The sequence below is a fragment of the Eumetopias jubatus genome, unplaced genomic scaffold, assembly GCF_037043125.1.
Source record: "Eumetopias jubatus isolate StellerSeaLion01/CBP00866 unplaced genomic scaffold, mEumJub1_p1.0 scaffold_12, whole genome shotgun sequence".
NCBI lineage: Eukaryota > Metazoa > Chordata > Mammalia > Carnivora > Otariidae > Eumetopias > Eumetopias jubatus.
The window spans coordinates 56,537,690-56,559,484 of NW_028274818.1; the positions used below are offsets into that span (position 1 = coordinate 56,537,690).

General features: G+C 31.9%; 1 protein-coding gene across 1 annotated transcript in view; it reads left to right on the forward strand.

Moving 5' to 3' along the window:
• Nucleotides 1–21,795, forward strand: part of KIFAP3 (kinesin associated protein 3) — a 188,372-nt gene that overhangs the window by 157,887 nt on the left and 8,690 nt on the right. The window contains exon 19 of the mRNA XM_028123046.2: nt 974–1,073. Coding sequence (XP_027978847.1) covers nt 974–1,073 — 100 coding nt within the window. The remainder of the gene's footprint in view (nt 1–973; nt 1,074–21,795) is intronic.

A 21,795-nucleotide genomic window follows, 5' to 3' on the forward strand; every position in this document is an offset into this window, starting at 1 on the left:
ATTATTACGAAAGCCACATACTGAAATACATTTCTTCTATGCCTAGGTTAGCCCAGAAACCATTACTTAGAGCTTTTTTCCTCAAATTCTTTTCTTATTCTTAACTTATTCATAATTCTATCAATAATAGGTTATCTAGTTTCTTAGATTAGAATAAATAAAAAAGTAGTATCATTATAAAATCATCAGGAAGCAATAATAAAGACTTAGATAAAGGAAAGGAGCACTTTATAAACAAAGAAAAGAACTCCTCGAAAGCATAGTGGTGTAAAGCCAAATTAGCATAGGTAGTCAAATATTTCTAATAACCTAGGGCATGACAAAAAAGTAATTTATACTTATAATGAAGATTAAGTCATCAAGAAGTAACAAATTATGTTCAATATACTTTTTAAAAACACAGAGAATATAAAATATACTTACATTTCTAACCCAAGTTTGTGTGTGTGTTTTAAGGTTGGCACTGAAAGTGTCAAGCATTGCTTATTTAGAAATTAACTTACTTGAAATATTTAATTTCTTAATTATTCTACACAAGTGAAGCTGTCTGGGTATAAAATGTTGCTCTTTACTGACACCATGCTATTTAATGTCTCCTTGTCTTTATTCATTGTTTCCTTAGCCTTGACCATCCTTACTATCCTACACTACCTCACCTCACCCCTTATCTTTTATCTATTTTTTACACAAGACTGTAAGTCCCTTGAAGGTAGAGATTGTCTTATTTATCTCTGTGCTAGTATAGTACTACCACATAGTGGGTGCTCAATAAATGTTCACTTGTTTTGCTGCATTGTTGTGAACACTTAAGTATGTACGGTCTTCTGCTCATATTCCCAGAGAGAGTAGCATGTCATGCTAACATTTCTCTTTTAATATATAGATTATTTTTTATTGTGTTGCTTGATAGAGTAGTTTCCTTTTTATTCCCTACCAATATGTTTCACTACTTAACAATTTTCCTTCTTTCTAGATGGATTAATTGCTTCTGAAGGAGCCATAAGTCCAGATTTCTTCAATGATTATCACCTTCAAAATGGAGATGTAGTTGGGCAGCATTCATTTCCTGGCAGGTAAATACTTCCAAGAAAAATCTAATATATGGTGTTTCCCTTGTTTTTGAAAAATGGAATTCTCTTCACTCCCCCATTTCTCTATTTTCATTAAAGAGGAAAAAATCCTCAACATTTTCAAGAACGTGCTTGTTTGATATTAAATTAACTTACGGAGTCACATTTTCTGTATTAAAAAAATGGAGATTGCAGATCTGGAAAAAAAAATGCTTCATCGCTTTGGAAAATACAGGCTGTCCGTTGAAATAGACAGTACCTTTGCCAAATTAATGAACTAGATTGTTTCCTAAGTATTTTCCAAAGCCAGTAAAATATAAGAACACAATACATTATTTTAATAATTATTCAGACATCACTGTTTTTCAAAGTTGACATTTTGATTCAATTAAAGACTATTCTTCCCTGCATGGTATTCAAATAAAAGATTTAAAGAAAAAAAAATACGGCATTTCGGCATTGTTGTACAATTATAGTAAAGTTTCTCCCAGCAGATATCTCATTTCATTACTAGTGTCATAGATTTTTAAAATTTTATCAGAAAGTGTGTACAGTATTTTCCTCTTCATATCATTCTTAGAGGTATAATATTTTAATTTAGTCTGACTGTTGAAATTTCACATTATACTGGTTCGATGAATAGGTGGAGTCTTAGTTGCCCTTAAGACTCTTTTTTTCTTTAAAAAAAATTGCAACCAATATGTTATAATTCTTAATGATCACTTATAATAAGCCATTTTAATCCAATAATTATTGCAAGCAATATTGATCATCTATTGTGTATAATCTATTTTATGAATATTCTTCATTTATTTTAACGTACACAGCAACATTTTAAAGCAAGTATTATTATAGCCATTTTACAAAAGAAGAAATCAAGGCTCTAATAATTTAAGTTTAACTTGTCAACTCACAAAAGTAGGGTGGTAGAGAAAAAATTTGTACTCCGGTCTATATATCTCCAAATTTTAGGTTCTTTCTAGTATAACGTGATGCCTAATTTGGAAGGAAACATAACATACTATAGTGACTTTTTAAGTGTTTTTGTCTTTTTTTTTTTACCACAACTCACATGAAGAAATACATTTCATATTGCAACCTAGTGCATGCACAAAGATATGTTTACATATATGTTTATATATTTGTTTATATACATATATACCTATACATATAATAAAACAAAAAATTTTTTAAATGGTAATTACTCTTAGTACCTGTAATGCACTATTCTGTTTCATTTTTGAAATGCAGATTGCAACCTACTATATGATTTCATAGTTCATTGATGGTTGTGACCCAGAGTTTAAAAGCATGTTGAAAACTTAGGAGTATTACATGAAACACAGTATAACCTTATATATAGTTAAGTATTCTGTAGTGGACTTTAAATAAATAATAACACTTCAGAAATAGTTTCATTGGTGTACTGGATTTTCATGGTAAGAAACTCTTGCCTCAGGACATAAAAGTTAAACATGGTTAAATATCAGAAAGCATATGGCTTTTGATTGCTTCTGATGTTTCTGTCTATATTAGCTATAATTATTTAAATAGAGGCTCTGTTTAATCATTGTAACTACTATACTCCATCATGTGACAATTCACTGTAAAAATGTTTTCTGAAACATAATTGGAAAAGGAAGAAGTGATTTGGGTGTATAATCCTAATTATTTATATTGAAATTTTTGCCGATAACATTACAAAATTAATTATTGTGCCATTTATGTTTCACTATGAACAAAAACATTATTTTGGTATCTCTGGCAGATATTGCCAATCTAAAGAAAGCAGACTAATACTAGTCATGCATTACTAATTTCAGAAAGACTTGCTTTCATTTTTTTATATAATTATATGATTAAGAACCTGAACACTTCGATTAAAATTGAGTATTCAAAACAGTGAACTTATGAGCTCAATTCAACAAAATCTCTCATTTCTGGTTTTCAAAAATGGTCATTTTATAAAACAATAAAAGTGTTTTAAGAGATAGTGGTATCCAATGAATAAATTATACACTGTGTCCAAAGATTTCAGGATTTTATTCCCCAGTTCTGTTAATAACTTTTTTTAAAAAAGACTTTGGGAAAGCCTCTTACCTTTGTACTTTCAGTTCCTTCTCAAGGGTAGAAATATTTCAGTTGCTTCTTTTACATCATAAAAGACACATCACAGTTATGTTGGCTTAAAGGATTAGCTAATAAAACATACTATAGACTATTTTTTTCAAATCAAAGGAGTGAAATACTTACTTATTATAATCATTTTGATTTGAGAATTGTTTGACCTGTAAAAAAAAAAAAAACTTCCCCTGAGAAAGTTAAGTCTTTCATCTCTTGTCTTCTGTAATTTTTCAGGCCTTAAATCACATAACTGTATCCTTTTCTCTTTTTATTTCCAGAAGAAATAATTTACAATGAATTTCGTTAGTTTTTTTGTAAGTAATCAAATAAAAAGGGACTGTAAATTGTATCAGCAGAGATACAGAGAAAGTATACAGTATAGCCCAATACTCATAGTTGCTTTTTGCTATAGTTTGTTTTATTGACCTACTCTGGAATCATTTACTCTTTCTTTTATTCAGTCATTTTTGGTTGGTTAGGATTCTCTTTTAATAGGATTTCTGTGCTCTTCTTTGATAGTAACAAACTATGGATCTTAACTCTGGCTTACTTTTTAATTCTGCAAAGATTTAAGTATTTTAAATTGCTACATAATTACTCACATATTTGGCATGATCATTTTGCTGCATACTGTCCCAGATGTGAAATTTTAAACTAATGGCTACCTTTCAGCTTCTGATATCCAATAGGTAAATTTAAAGCCTATTAGATCACATAACATTGCCTTAAAATACTACTTTTGAAACTTTTTACTTTAAATAGGAATATTTTAAACAAAATAGGAATATTTTTTGAGAAATGTGAACAGAGAATATTGGACTCTTATTCTTCATCTTCTTTGGAAAGATGAGAATATGTGGACTTAATGGGCAACATGAAAAATTTGAGTTAATAATGAAATTTGTAAGTACAATGTCTTGATTGAGTTCTGAATATTGAAAAAAGTTTCTTTAAATACTTGTAAAAAGAGGAAATGTTACCTATTTTGAGGGTTTTTTTCTTTAAATCAAGGAAATTGTCCAGATGACTTAACAAAAATTTTCCCTGTTCTTTGTCATATGTCTTTTATAAATAAGCACTGTCAAGTTACTGGGAAGAAGAATTTTTTAAAAATTAATGTATAAAATGTGAATTTTTTCTTTACCATTGTTTTTAATGATTTGAGAACGTGAAACGATATGACAGTGCCAAGTGGCATGCTCTTCAGCCAGTATGCATGGCTTCTCAGTCCTTGTGGTTTTTTAATATATTAGTTTTAGTGGGTTCAGGTAAAGTAGATGATCCCAAGTTCCTGAAAGGTAAAAAATAAATTTCTAATTTGTATGATGAGGGTTTTTTTTTTAATTATTCAAAGAAAAATTCTTCACTTTATTCCTAAAATGACAGAGTTTAGTAATAGGACAAATAGGTCTAAAAATGGGGACACTAAGCCAGATTTAGAGAATGGTTTAAACCATTTCAGTTGGTATTTTTCTTAGTGATTTAAACCATTAAATTGGTATTAAAATCCAAGTGATCCTTCTTAATCTGAATGCCTACACTTTTGTAATAAACCAAGGCAGTTTAATTGGAAACAGTAAGTTAAACTCATCTATCCCATTCTGCAGAGGAGACTGGATGTTTGATAAAATAGATACTGGCAGTTGGACAGCAAATCCTGGGTTTTAGACATGTGTCACTATCAGTTAGAACCTCTTGGTGCCAGAATTTCCCAACGTTTAGAGGTGATGCAAAATCCATTAGGGCTCCAAGGCATTAGCTATAGAGCTGCCAATCCCAGAGGGTTAGATGTAAATCTCCCCCCCGCCCCCCCGCCTCCAAAAAAAATCTGAACTGGTGTTAGAAAGTAAAGTGGAACTTGCTATTGAAGCTAATTAAAAATAATAGGAGTAGGACTAGCTTTTTTCCCCCTTATATACAATATATCCACACCATATTTTTGGACCGTTTTTTTTATTATAACTCTTACTTTTCAAGACTAACAAGAACCTCATGTTGAGTATTTTTAAACTGCTTCCAGCTTTTACAAATCAGTTTTTGTTGCAGTAAAAATGGTCCATTTTTCTTTTATAGGAATCCAATTTTCATAAACTGGGAAAAAAATTGCAGAGACTGCTTAGGTTTCCTTGGGGCTTTGAAAAATATTTTTCAGAGGGCCTGGAGTTCTTTGTGGTTGGCACAGTGATGTCATTTACTGACCGTTTCACTGGAGTCAAAGATGAAATAGATGTGTGCTTTATCTGAGCCATCTGATTCTTACACTTTCATTTTCTGTGTGTGTTTTAGATAGCCTGCTTCATTCTTTCCCTTTCTGAGAATACTTGGGCATTAACTATTCTGTCCATTATATGTATTATATATTATACATACACACTTTTTATTCCATTCTTTCTAATTTATTTTTTTCAAACATTAAATCACAGTTGAAATGATAGTTGCACTTTTTAAAATCATCCTGAGTAGAACTAACAAATTATTTTCTTAATATATAAAAAATAATCTTTTATCCAAATTTTTAAATGTGTAATTCTTCCTGAGACAATGATTCTACATGTCAAAATTAGACTTATTTCTTTAGCTCTCAGGCCACTTTAATTATACTCAGCTATTTAGTCCGTTTTTTCATTTGAAAAAAGTAACCTCAAAATTACATATTCTCTGTCTAAATGTCATTGTGTAGTGTTTACAGAACTACATATTATTCTTAGAACAATATATTAGAGTATTTCAAAGCAGTTATTCAAAGGAGAAATCAAATTATTATCTTTCTTAGAACCCTTCATTTGGCTTGTCAAGAAGTTCTTTTATATTGAGAGGAATGTAAATATGCTTATAAAATACCTTCTTTGATAAGTCCCATATCAACTTTCAGTGATAACCCATACTCTTCTCTTCTAATAAAGTTTTAGTGACCTTCATTACTGAGTAAGTAGTATAGAAATCATATGGAAGGATCAAAAGAAAATGAAAAGAACCTCCTAGAAATAGCTCCGTTGATACACATTGAGACCAGCCATTTGTTCAGCAGCATTTTAGGAACTAAATGAATTGGTATATACTTATGAAATCTCTTAAAGATATTCATTCAGTAAAATACTGCTTTATTTACTGTGCTATTAAATTTTTATCAAAAATGGTTATAGTTTATTATTTATTCATTTATTTACCTATTGATTTTTCTCAGAGGAGAACATTCATGAGAAGTCTTAAAAAAAAAATCTCCCGACTTTAGTAATTTTTTTCAGACATGGTGGTTACAAAATAAAGGAAGCAGATTCCATTTTCACCTTCAATTGCCAAAATTTTTTTAATCCTTATACCCACCCATAGGAGCAAAGTAGTACTCGGATACACCTCTGTGGGAATTTAAATGGATAAAACCTTTGAGGAATGTATTTGGTAATAGAGAACAAGATCCTTACATTGTTCACTTCCTATAGCTCCGTAATTTCATTTCTAATGATTTATCCTTATGAAGTAATTAGAAGTAAACACTAGATAAATAAACTATTAAAAAATAAGTGTTTGTGTCTCAAAGTGTAAGTGTAGTGAATGTCGTGTACACCTATTGTGGAGTAAATGTTATTTTTAGCATCTGCTTTTGTGCCACATGATTTTATTCACAGATTAGATTACACCAGTGTTCTGATTTAAGAACATAAATATGAAGGTCAAAATAGGTAAAAATAAATATATTTAGCAATAGATAATCACTTTACATAAATTCTCCACTTTTTAAAGAATTGATCACAGAGATCTTTTAATTTGATTTTTCCTTATTGAAAATTCTTTTAAAAAATTGTTATTCACCCCTAATGTTTTGATAGCATAAAGTGAATATACCACTGCCACATCTCTGATTTCTAGTAATGAAATTGGACAGTATGTTTGGAGTGTTTGGTCATTCCATTTATATTTCTTTCCATGTATTAAAACATTAAGACAAGAGATTCATTGATTTAATATGTAAACATATTTTCATTTTAAGATAAGCCTATTACTAAAGAGTATATAATATTAAAAAACAAAAACTTACTGAATGCTTTGTATATGCAAGGCACTTAACTATATATCTTATTGACTCTCTGTTCCTTTCATACACATTTGCATAGGTCCCTAATAATTTGTTCTTGACTGTATCTAGTTTCGGGTATTTGCAAGAGTTACTTCTCAGTTTAAATGCAATTTTGTGAAGTCATGATTAAAACACTTAGAGTAGAACCTCTGTATAGAAGCTGATGGAGGTTGGGTAACAGACAATATTCTATTTACTTTTTAAAAGTTGCTCTGTGTCGGTATTTGATTTGGTCTAAAAATATCTAGATATGTGCAATTTTTATTATAATTGTATTAGGTTATCCAAATAGCATTGTTCTTAATATATGTAAACATGTATTTCAAGCCTAGTAATTAGTGCTATAATAATAATAATGTAATTATAATAAGAATTTTAAGTTCTTCCTCCTTTCATCAATATTAACCAACCAGAAATGTATGGTGAAATATCTTAAAATGAATAAAACCATTTATAAGAAATAATACCATGTGACAGGTAAAATTTTATCTAAGGTAATGAAATTTTACTTTTAAACTTGTGGGATGGTGAAAACAGGAGAACAAGAGTGGCAATAGCTATGTAACACATTCTGTTGAGAGAATTAAACCAATGCAAATAAGTGATTTTTACACTATGAGACTCTTGCTGTAACATAATTCTTACATTAAATTTCATTTTTCTTTCTAAATACTCCCATAGCAATTCTGCCAGTTATTTTTTTACTTCAGAAGATGGAATGTCTTAGGACCCTTCTAAAAGTTTCAAGGAATAAAATGGTTCAAGGTGTTTTTTTTTTTGTCTAAATCAAAGTATACAGACTAATAACTTGCATTTAGTTAGCATTTATATCATCATGTATTTCATTTGATCATCAATAATGTGTGAGGTAGATAAGGGAAAGAATAGTATCGTCCTCATTTTAACATATGTAGAAAGGAAGGCTTAGAGATTTTTAAGGGACTAGTCCAAAACCACATAGCTAATAGTGAAGCCTTTACTGTTATACCATTATGGCCTCCAAAAGGCAAGCAAATTTGTTAGTCTAACAGTGAACTGTGCTTTAGAGTGTCTTAGAGTAAATGTTATTAAAATTCAGAGTAAGATATGTGCTTTTTGTTATGCAGTACATTGTTTACCTACTTTATTTTAATACATTTGACACTGTTTATTACAAATTGGTGCTTCAGATTGCTTGGAGGCAAGTTGCTAAAAATGTATTAACACACACATTTAAAAAAAAGAAAAAGTGTATTAACACATTAACTAATTAGTTCATTACTATTAAATTCTCATAGGTACTTACTAGTTCATTAGGTTCTCCACACAGAATAATCTACTCATGTAAAAAAGGAGGATGAAATGAGTAAAATAATCTCAGGCTATAAGTTAATATCTCTTACAAATTATTTATTTAGCTAATTAACCAATGTAAATGTTTATATACATGATGCTATTATTTTATGCCTATACATGAATCCTCATATATTAGTATTACTTGTCTTATTTGTTTAGACATTTTATAGAGACAGCTTCCTTCTAGCCTTGAACAAAGGCAAGGAAATTTGGTTCTGCTACTCGGACACTAATGATTTGCATTTCCCAAGGAGAATTGAATTAGGTTTTATTAGTAATTTGGGCCCATAACTTTTAAGGCCAGATTTTATTAGATTATCACACATCAGCATTAGCAAATTGTAAACTTTACTGAAATATAGAAATACAAGCCAAAATTCAAGGCTTAGAATCCTGGAAACTTGGGAAGATGTTTTATCCTAGAGAAATTATACTCCTGACTTGGAAAAATATTTTAAGTGATTTACTTTCCTTTGGAAATTTAGAAGCAAGAGAAAAAGTTGGCAATAAAACTACCCTCGTTAAGTTTGTGGTAATTTTCAGTCTGGTGATCTGAGCAGAGTTTTTGGAGGCATGCATGTTAGCTGTATATAAAGTCCAAAGATGCTCCCAAAGAAAACCAAATTTATTGTCACTTTATTTCGGACTTTTATTTAGATGAAATTCAGCGTGACTGAGTCTATAAATTAGAAAAAAAATAATCTGACTATGACTAGATCCTATAAAAATGTTAACACATCAATTATGGTGTAGCTTTGTACTAGAAGAAATGACATGGGAGTTAATCCAGTCATGACTAGGAAGTTAATTATATCACCACCTTTTAAGAGTGATTATCTAGTGTTAAAGTTTATACATTTTTTATATGTATTAATCACATTTTTGTTGACTCTACAGATATATAAAAATTAGTTGTAAATTTAAATGGAAAGAAAGTAGAAAGTCCATCAGCAGATATGACTGCTTTTATGACATGCTCTTAGTTTCAAAAAAATGAGGGTTTTTTTTGAGGAATGGGATTTAAATTAACATTTTAAAGCCTTGCTTAGTGACATTCTAATTAAAATAACAAAATTGTAAGCAATTTGTTTGATAAACACCACCACCCCCTCCAAAAAAAAAAAAAGAGAGAGAGGAAAACACAGTGTGTCATCTCTTATTTCCTATAAATCTGGATTTGGTGACATTGAGTTTACTCCTAAACTCAGAGATATTTTCTAATTTAAAGTTGATTTATTGTAGGTCATCTGTGTTTTGATTAACAATATGATTTAAGTATTCATGAACAATTGTTAAAAATTCCTTATATTAGAAATGTTAAATCAAATATTTTTTATTTATTTAAAAAATATGAAGTCTAGAGCCTATAGGTTTTTAAACAATATTAATTAATTCCCATATTTCCCATATTGCCCATAGTCCTTCCAGATGTGCTATTACAAATAGCTTACCCTTCATATATGAACCATATGGGTTCTGTAAACTGATTTGCACTTATTTTGAATAGGAATTGTATAGATTGCAGATGAATTATTAAAGTATATGTATAATTGCCAAATAAATCTGAAAGCAAAATATTAAATTGTAGTAAATGAGAAAAGAATGTGCAAATGAAGACCTGCCTGCTTTAATAACTTTAGTGGTTACCTTCTCAGTTTCAACCAAAAGAAAAGAGTTGCCTTTTTTAAAAAATTTTTTTGGTTATTGTGTTTAAAAAAAAAAGGGGGGTCTATAAAACTGCTTACAGAAGTATCTAAGACAAAAACAAGGAAATATAATGTTCTAAACTCAGCCGGTCCAAACCACTTGAGCTGCTATGACAGCTCATAAAACTGAGAGTAGTTTTTAACTGGGCTCTGTTTTACATTGCCAAAGTGAATTTTCCTTGCAGGAAGTAGCCAGAGGGTTTATTTAGTTTCCAGTCCATGGCTTTGATCTTTCTGTACTGTCACATCTCGGGTTACATAGCCCTTTTTCACTGCAGTAAATCTGCAACAGTTAATGAGAATAAAATTTCCTCCTCCTTACTGATCGCATGCTGTTAAATGCCAAACCACAGCCAACTGCATATTTGCAAAATTTTAGCTACAATATATGAAAACAGTGCAATCAATTTAATCTTGTTGTCTTTGTAATTCATTTTATTGGGCTTTCTTCCTTTTTAAGTGACCTACTTTATCAAGTAAGTGGTTGCAAAGCCAAACCTGGGAGAAAGATTTAGAATGTTAATAAACTGAGAGGCGAAAGGTGTGCATGTGTTGAGGAGGGGTGAAGAGGTGGGTGCACATGCATATATGCCACCATTGAGATTCAAATTGAGTCCCCTTTAATGCTTTTGAAACACCAACCCTTCCTTTCTCTTCAAATAAAATAAGCTAATTTGTTATTACTTTATGTTGTATGTTTCATTTTAACATAAATTTTTACCTAATGAGTTTATTTAATAAGTCAGAACATTATTTTTCACTTTTGATTATAGAGAAGATTCTATAGTATTTAGGGGAATTTAAAGGATTTCAAAAAAGTTGATCTCTATAAGAGCTGTTCTCAAAGTAAAAACTTTTTTTAAAAGATTTTATTTATTTATTTGACAGAGAGAGACACAGAGAAAGAGGGAACACAAGGAAGGGGGGAGTGGGAGAGGGAGAAGCAGGCCTCCCATGGAGCAGGGAGCTTGATGCAGGGCTCCATCCCAGGACCCTGGGATCACAACCTGAGCTGAAGGCAGACGCTTAAGGACTGAGTCACCCAGGTGCCCCAGAAATAACATTTTTATAAGCACCTACTGAACTATCTTAATCAAATGGGTCATACTTAGTAATATTATAAATATCTGTTGAGTAAACCAATGGAAATTCAAAATCACATTAAGCAAGCTGAATTTTATACATTATTAAATGTATATATCTGCATACTGAAGTATAATAAAATCTTATATTTTTTTATTTTCTTTTTTGGCTACAGTGAAATCTCAGTTGAGGCATTATTTGACTCAGTTAATATATGTTGTTAACTTTATTTCACTTACACCTTTAATCTTTTAGTCTGTCTTATTTTGTAGTTGGCAACTGGAATTTAACTTCCCTCCCAAGAAATTCAAACTTAGAGGCCATTTTAGATGATAGCCATTGATAAATATACTCTATTAATACTATATGATTATATAGATCATATTTAAATATGTAAATATGATATAAAATAAATTAGATAGAAAGCTGCCTTTAGTTTCTCACCATTGAAGTCACAGTTACTGTTATAGCCATCTGCTTTCACAGAGTAAGGCATTTCTACTCTCATAAAAGTAAAAATGTTGGGCATAATACACATTCATTGATTTAGATCACTATCATAAAAACCATGACTAAAAATGAATTGAAACTCAGAATATTTCTAAATTGGAGGCAATAAAATCACATCTCCTGATAAAACAGAGGGAGGACCCACTTTGGGAAAAGTGCCAGTTGTTAGTTACCCCAGTAAGAAAGGAGGGTAGGAAAGGAGTGGCTTGAAAATTTTAAATGGCCCTAGGCCTTTCCAGCAGGTGTTACATATAATGTAGAAGTGTTGAACTTTAAAATTTTAGTTTGTTCTCTTGGAATTACCGTGTTTTCCAATAAACCTGTCTATGTGTACTTAAACTGCAACATCATAGTTTGCAGGTGAAAAAAATGATTGAGACAAATAAAATTTTAGCTTCTGTATCTGGTAGGGAAGGCTGTTCTATAGTCTGTTTCTTTGTTTTTCTGCAACTTTAAATCTGCATGAGACCATTAGTCCATAACCCACTCAAAATTCTCTATTTGAAAGTCCACAGAAAATTTCTGCACAAAGTAAACATTAATTTTTTTCAAGTTTTTGTTGTTCTTTAAAAAAGAAAATCTTAACTAAGTGAAGCTGCTCAAAAAAGTTTGTTTCTAGAACATGAACAGTCCGGTCCAGTTTTAAATGAAACTATTGGAAAGGAATAGAAACAACACAGCCTTCAATACCATACAGACTTAATCTTTATTCGAATTGTCTTATTTGAAAAGTTATTCTCTGAAATGGTTTCGCATCTGTCTACAGTCAGATATGTTGATTAATAGTGATGGTATTTATTGAAAAACATTTGCTGAGTGCCAGGCAGTATGCTGATTGCTGCTTATTACATTCCTTATCTAAAATAACAGCTCAGGGAAGAAGACATTATTATTAAGAAAACCAAAGCTTATCAAGTTAAGCAGCTTGCCCATGGTTATCATTCCACCACTTAATCTCTTATTTTTACCCATCTTTTTTTCTCCCTTCTGTTACAATTAAGGAAGTGTCCTTTTTTTTCAAAGTCCAGTCCGTTTATTTGCTCTGAATTCCATCCCTTCTTGCCTCCTCAAGGACTTCTTCCACACCACCCTTCTTTCCCCTCTCCTGGGTCAGTCCTGCCAGTTTATAATCATAATCTGGAATCCCCCTAGTGAAATTCTCTTTGGCCCCACATCACATTTTACCAACTGCTCATTTCTCACTGCTTTCATGTAATACTCCTCAAAAGACTCCCATCTACCCTTCAGGTTCTTCAGTCTAGTGGAAATCACCAGTAACCTTCATAGTACCAAGTCCAGTGGACCTTTCTTGTCTTTAACTCAGCTGTGTTTGGCACAGATGTCAAGGCCCTGCTTTTTGAATTATCTTCTTTCATCTCTCAAGATACCCCATTTTTCTGATTTTCCACTGAGCCCTTCTCCATTCCTTTCCAGTGTTCTGTACTGGATATTCCTCTTCATTTTCACTTTTTTTTTTAAAGATTTTATTTATTTATTTGACAGATAGATAGAGAGCATAAGTAGGCAGAGTGGCAGGCAGAGGGAGAGGGAGAAGCAGGCTCTCTGCTGAGCAGGGAGCCGGATGTGGGGCTCAATCCCAGGACCCCAGGATCATGACCTGAGCCGAAGGCAGCCGCTCAACCGACTGAGCCACCCAGGCACCCCTTCCTTTTCACCTTTTAACACTGCTTACTTCAGGGCTTTGGCTGTGTTCTCTATGACACCCACTACCTAAAGGATTTCATCTAGATTCCATGGCCTTAGATACAAACTATAACCTTACATTTTCATCTGAGACCTCTTCTCTGAGTACCAGCCATTCCTGTCACTGTTTAACATATCCAGTTGAATGTTTCATAAAATCATCAAATGTAACTTTGATTTCCTACATGCAAATAGGTCCGTCCCCTAATCTCCCATCTCAGTGAATGTCACCATCATTCAGTAGGTCAAGCCATAGACTTTGGAGTCTTTCTTGGTTCCTCCCTTTTCCTCAAATACTACTTCCTCAGAGAGTCTTTTTCCGATGAAACTATCAAAGCAGCTCTTTCTCCCCCATCCTATAGTTACTGTTTTAGCACCCTAATCATCTGTTTTGTGGTTCACTTGTTTATCAACCTCCTTCCACAAGAATGTAGTCTCCAGAAGACCAGACTTCTTACTCAATGTTGTTATCTACAGTGCCTGGCAGACTCTAGTTCTCGGTACTTGTTTAATAAATGAGTTATAAGGGTCAGAGCTGTTACTCAAACACGTATATGTCTTACTCCATTTTCCATGCTGTATTTTGTTTTCAGTGTTAACTTTCAGTGTCTTAATTTTATATTTAATCTTTACTATTTCAGTAATCTTTCAAATGTACAATGCATAGTATTTATTATATATGTAATTGATATATATAATATGCTTGTATTATAAAATTTGAGATAGGAACCTATGCTATAGGAGAAATTTTTGAATAAGATATATAAGATAAAAACTGTCTTTTGAATTGCAGTATTTTATACAGATAAAGATGCTTGCCTTTGTAGTTAGGATTGAATTAAGAAATTCTTAGTACCCACATATTATACTACTACATATCTATTTGAATCTAAGAAATACTCATCTATACTGAATGTAAGCATTCTCTACCATAAAAAAAAAAATTGCCAAAAGGGATATTATAAGTTTTACATTAGTTTTCATTACCAAATAGCTTATGTTCTGTTAGAAACAAATTCTATGTCATACTTAAATTGAATAAAAGGGGGTTTCTTTGATATTTCTTTCTTATTACTGGGTCTTAAATAATGACCTGTTGGTAATCAGTAAATCAGAAGTATAGCATATGTGCTGTTGGAGGTTATTTTGTTATTTCCAAAAGATACCTTTAACTTTTACTTAAAGAGATTTAATGAAATTATAGAGTAATGACAAATGAAATTAACTTTATAGAGTATAAAATAAAGATCATCAAGGCAAGGATGTGCATTAAATGTTTTAACACTTAAATTTTCCTTTACTCAGTAACCTTTTTAATTGACAAGCACTTGAATGGGCTCTAGGGATATAGAGATCAGTAAAAATTAATCACTTTCCCTTTGAGAAGCTTATGGTTCAGGGTTAAAATATAATTTTTTGAGATGTTATTCTTTATAGCAACTTTTTTTCTTTGAAAACATTTAAGGGTAATGTGTTAACAGACCTAGAAAGGGAATTAATGAATTAATACTAAGTATATTGTCAGTATTTGGACATGGTTGGTCTAATACATTCTTAGGTTATTCCCACACCTTGATTAAATAAATAAATGAATAAATGAATAATTAATATATTTAATTGATTAAACTGATTAATAAATTTAATCATTAATAAATGATTAAATAAATGAATAAACAAATATATTATACATTTCTGAATTGTCCTTAATCTTTAGAGGACACAGAATTAATCTTTAGAAAAGAATGTCACTCGGGTGCCTGCCTGGGTGGCTCAGTCGTTAAGCGTCTGCCTTCGGCTCAGGTCATGATCCTGGGGTCCTGGGACCGAGCCCCACATCTGGCTTCCTGCTCAGCAGGGAGTCTGCTGCTCCCTCTCCCACTCCCCCTGCTTGTGTATCTGCTTTCTCTCTCTCTCTGTCAAATAAATAAATAAAATCTTTAAAAGAAAAGAAAAGAATGCCACTCTATCTTAATAAACAGTTTTTTAAGAGTATGCTATTTGGAGTATTGCAATTTCTTAACTTCCATTACAAAAGATTATACACCTTTAGTATTTTTTTAAAGAGAAAAGAACAGATAATCTGATGATGTTATATGTCAGTTATCTCTCAAAGCTGGAAAAAAATAAAATTAAAAAAATTTTAAAGATGTGCTGAAATTTTCTTAGATAACAAAGCAAATAGAGTGATAGATTCAGATATTTTCTCATTTTAAGCTAAGCAGTGCAATACTTGACAAAGAATCACATTATTATTGAAATACAACCTCTTGAATTATATAGGCTGTTTAATAAAACATTATACTTTGATGGTCTGGTAATTCCCTAGAATTTAATTACTTCATAGAACAACAAGCACTTTGGAAGGATTAGCCCAGATAGCAACTTGATGTGGCTTTGTAGTAGAGACAATGCCTCTTTACAAACATATCAATGTCCTACAAAACATAATTTGAATAATTGCGAGGTTTGAGGAGAGCCATTATATCACAGTTTGATGTGAATGTTGATTTCTGATGCTTCCCATCTCATGAGCAAGGTTTACTGAGTAGAAACCTTTCATTTTACATAGTAGGTAGGTAAAGTAGGTAGGTGGGTAGGTAGGTAGGCAAGCAGATAGATATTCCCAAGGGAACATATGACACTACATTTTAGTCTTTGAACTTCTTTTAACATTGACAGCATAACTATTGATGAACTCTCAAAACTTTTAATTGAAAGAGTTTTAGATTACAAAGATTTGTATCAGGTTTTCTCATTTAAAAAAAAGGGGGGGGCAGTAAAATTCCATTGGTGGTTATTTGGAAATGGAGGAGATGTCTGGACTTAAGGAGATTAATTATAGACTATAATCCTGTAGATTATAATCCTGTAGGAATTTTAGGTCAATATGCAGTCTTTCAGTAGTAGCCCAAACCACTTGGTAACCTCATAACTGCTTAGTGCCTTCTATTAATTAAATAGCTCAGATCTACTTCAAAGAGACAAATGGGACAGTCTGTAGTGGAATCAATTTTCAAATGTTGCTTTGTTTTTATATTTCAGAAGAATGATTAGTAATTTTCTAAACTGCATATACTTCTATTTAATAGTTAATGGTAGGTAAATGTAAAATCTGTGTATGTCTCTGTTGGTTTTTATGGAAAAGCTACATATTTCTACAGTCTCATTTCAGACTAGAGAGGCACAATCAACAAATGCTTTCTTATGTCCTTTGAGTTAAAAATTATAAAATAGTCTTTTGAATAGACTCAAACAGGGCCATAATTAATGATTTCCTGAATATCTTCTCTTTTGTGGGCATAAATCTGCATTATATTCAAGTAATATCATATAAATTGAGCCTCTTTTCTTTGTTTATCTCTTTTATTATTATTGTTATGTTAATCACCATACAGTACATCATTAGTTTTTGACGTAGTGTTCCATGATTCATTGTTTGCGTATAACACCCAGTGCTCCGTGCAGAACGTGCCCTCTTTAATACCCATCACCAGGCTAACCCATCCCCCCACCCCCCTCCCCTCTAGAACCCTCAGTTTGTTTTTCAGAGTCCATCATCTCTCATGGTTCATCTCCCCCTCCGATTCCCCCCCTTCATTTTTCCCTTCCTGCTATCTTCCTTTATTTATTTATTTTTTTTACTAAAGTTAATACATCCCAGTTTTTCAGAAATTCTTTCCATTTCAGGTTTTTCCAGCCAAAATCAAAGCACTTTCATTTTGGCCTGTCAGAAAGTAAAAGACAATACAGTCTTAAAAAGGAATCCAGATTTGTGTTGACAGTATCAAGTGGCTAATTAGGAGCCCCTCAGATGTGAAAGGATGGGAGGAGGCCTCTATGAACATAGTTAGGCAAGTAAATTTTTAAATTGCAACTGTAACCTAAAAATTACATCTTTTCAAATTGATACAAGAAACCCCATAAAGCTTTATTTACATGGGTGTTCAGACATCATGCTAAGACCTTTTTGGGGGTGGTAGAAGACCAGGAATTCTTTAAAGTCTCAAAAGTTTAAAAAAAAAAAGTTCTGGGTTTTAGGGGCTTTATAAATATTGGACTATTATAATTTAACTTGTTCTCTGTATACACTAAAGGGAAAAAAAGAAACTATTACAATTTCTTACAGTTGCATCTTGCCTTTTTCCCCTAAAGTCTTGAGGGTGGGGAGTACTAACTGCCATCAGCAAGTGGACACCATGGTCATTTAAAATAAGTCAATTTGTAATCTTTCCTTGTCCTACATACTTGAAAAAACTAACATAGATATACCTATATGCTAGTTTGAAGTATTGCCTAAAACCCTATACTGCCTTATAATCTCAAAAATGTATGGTTGGTGCATTCCCATCTCCCTGAAGATTTCTCCTCATAGTTGCCCAGCTTTGCTTATAAGTCCCAGATTGTCAGGTTGGCACAACCCCAAGATAATGAACATCACAGAATGAAAATACCCTGTCCTAAACACATGCATGACCTGTGCCCTTTTCAAACGGCAGTAAACCTGAGTACAGAAATGTGTGCAGTTTGGGAAGTGATGATTTGTGTGGAATAACTAAAAACCTTACCCTTGATTTACTACTTTCAAAATAAACTCACTGAATATAAAATAAGGTAAAGAAGCATATAAAGAGACGTTCCTGGTATTTTTCATTCCTACATGTGTTGTATCATTTGCATCAATCATGATATAGAATCTGAAGGGTTTTGATTGAATAACCTTATTTATACAAGCAGTCTAGTCTCACTATGGTAAAAGGAAGATATGATTGGCCATGGCATTACTCTAGTGCAATAACAATTAGTTGCCTATGTGTAGGCATAAATCTCTATGAATTATGTAACAGCCCTATAAAAACAAACAGAAAGCATGTGTAAGAAGCATGCCAAGTATGATAGAGTATCTCTTAACTGTCTAGATTTTATGGCAGGAGCCAGAATTTCATAAGTATTTTTAGGGAAGTCTCTATCATTTTCATATGTCATAACAATAGCAACACCAAATATATAGGAGTCTCTGTACTGTTCTTGGAAGAGACTTGGAAGTATAATAATCTCAAGGCAGATGTTAAAAGGGATAGCCATTATTCTTATTTTACAAAAAAAAAATTATGACAGTTACAAATATAGACTGTAACAAGTTATATCATTAGAAGCAGAAATCATATCCAGATATTCTGGTTTTGAGGTCATTGCGCCCCATTAACTTTAATAAAATTCAGGAATTGTTGATAAGTTCATACTTAAGTTAGTTTTGCTAATAAACATAATTTCCAATTCTTAAGAGAGAAAAAATGTCCATGTATGTCAGTAATAAAGAAAAAAAAAGTATGCTGTTTTCTTATATTGCTTTAAAAATAACTTTAAAATATGGTAATAGGGTATAAATCAGAAAGGTAATTGTTAGAATCATATACATTCCAGTCTACACTGAATTTGATTGGTCTCAATGCAGCATGTGCCCAAAGGGTGCTTGGCCCCATTCTGTGAAGATGACATAGAAATACCTTTGTTTTGTCATCAGAAGATTACAGTCTGGTTAAAGAGAATGACTTCAATCAGTCCATAGCTTGACAATCTTAAGATTGGCCTTAGACAAAAGTAGAACGTGAATTCATTTTTGTTTTGGTTTTGCAGACCCATAATATAACAAATGTATTTTCAAGGACAAGAGAGCTTATGAAATTTAAGAGTAGAGATTTACTTTAGTACCTGTTCTTCTAGTGATAAAATGCAATGTTGAATATTCTACAGTATACTGAGATTTTTAATGCTCCAGAGGACACTAAATAACTAAAATATTTATCTGACCTGTAGTGATTACTGAAATTACTGAATTAGTGGCTGAAAGTATTTATATAACACTGCCCAAAATAGATGTCTTAAAATATCATAATAATGTAAGTCAATGCATTTTAGTTGTATAATTAATATTATAAATATTACTTTGGATCAAATTTTCACATTTTCATGCTTAGCTATTCACTTTCAATTTATTTAAATATAGTTTCTATTATCCATACTTGTGCCCTCAATTTTAGAAAAATACCGCTTGGTTTGATTTTAGGTACCAGAATAAGTCTTTACTTATCAACCAGTATTTTATTTTTATTAGCCTAAAAATTATTGAGACAAATGAATAAGTAGACTATGACATAAATTGGAAACTTTACATTAAGCTTCTTATATTTGATAAGATTTTTGAGATTGTTTTTTTTTATAACAAACACTTATCCACCTCTTATGTAAAGTAGTAAAAGAAAGTGAAAGCTTTTAAAACCATATCAAAGTATTCTCAAACTGTACTATTTATTTAAGGATTTGGGAGACAAGGTTTTAACAGAAGCTTAATGTTAATTTTTCATTTCTGAGAGAGTGGTATATAGCATTCATGCTAGATAGCCATATTTACTCTGTGTCCATATGTCAGATTTCTGTCTGTTTCATAAAGAAAGATGGGGAGCTGATATAGTCCATTTTGCATAGTACTCATGATAATTTTAGATTCTCTTCCATTTCTTGAACTTGTTCATTTTGGTAATATATTATCACTTTTAGATTCTGAATGATACTTAAATTACAGTAACTGAGCCTGAAAAGTTTTTAGTACTAGTATTAATTTTTGAATTATGCTCGAGGTCTTAGACTTTGCAGCATGTTTAGTTTCTTTTCATTTCTTATTAGTATTTTTCAGTACTTAATATTCTCCTGCTCCCACCTCCAACAAGAACTTCTCTCTGTTCAACATCAGAAACATTTTCCTATTTGGCTTGTGCTTTCTAGTTCCCCAAGCAGTATAAGCAAATTGGAAAGCTCAGCTGTCATTCTTGGAAGGTCATAGATCACACTAGCAGCCTGAGTAATCCAAGAGGTTTTAAGTATCATAGCATTTAGTTTAAAGTGAAATTTGCTCTGACAGGGCTGGCAGACCAATAGGAAAAAGAAATATTTGTGCTTGGAGAAGTGCATATGTAGAGACCAAGAGTATAACTGATGGCTGGAAGTGATTTCAGTCTAAAAAAACAAATCATTAAGAGAGTGCATAGGGGTAAAATACACAGTTCATATTTTAAAGAGTCTCAAAATGAACCAGCAACTAAGGTTAGCATTACATAGTAATTAGCTGTGGTGTTCAGGCTTTAACTCACTCAGTACCAGACAGTATGGTTAAACTATCACTGTGAAAACATTGCTACTTATGTTATATTCTCTACTTTAAGCCTACAGCAGTAATTTTTGTACCTTAAGAAACCAAGGTATTATGACAGATTATATAAATGTTGAACCAGTAACAGACAAACAATTATTCAAAGGAGGTGCTAATGACTCAGTTTATTGACCTAGGGGTTACTTAAGCAGCTCAGTAAGTTCCCTTAACATTTGGTGGTATGAAATGAGGCATTGCTTGATATTATAGAACTGCCAATTTCAAGAAGTCCTTGCACTTAATTGAAGAAATGTAAGTTAAAGATGACTAGATGGTATACTTTCATTAAAAGAATTATTATAGAAAGTTTGAGACCATTATAGCTTTGAGTAAATGTCACTTCAGCTTGATAATCACATCTGACAGCTTCCATTAGGCACCTATGAGAGTATTTTTTCTGTTAATTGCTACAAATTAGGAAAAAGAAAATATCTTCTCATGGCTCCAATTATTTCTTTCAAGTCATTGTTCTCTTCAAGCAAGCCAGTTCTGAGTCACAGGAGTACAAGATTGATAAATTCTTTTCTTGAACATGCAGAGCAGAATAAGAGTAAAATGGAAAGGACTTCCAGCAAGATGGTAAACTGAGCTACTTAGAAGTGCCCCCATATATATATATAGAAAAGATGGATAAAATGTAACAAAATTTTATAATTCATGGCCAGATTCACAAAGATAAGAAATGTACCAAGTCACACACCACCCACAAGAATACACTGAACTAGATATAGGTTATATAGCATAGGAAAATGAAACTGAATTCCCTGTATAAAGCCTGAAACTTCAGTGGGCTGCCTTTTTCTCATTGAAAAAAAGACTAGAACATCTTAATTCACAAGCCTGGAAAAGTGACCAAAACTTATCTTCTGCCCCAAAGAGAAATCGCAAGCTTTTTCCATGTGCGTGAGTGGGTTCAGAATTTTTTCATCTTTTCAGGGAACCCCAAATCAAGAAATTATCATTAAAATTGTTGCAGGACAAGAC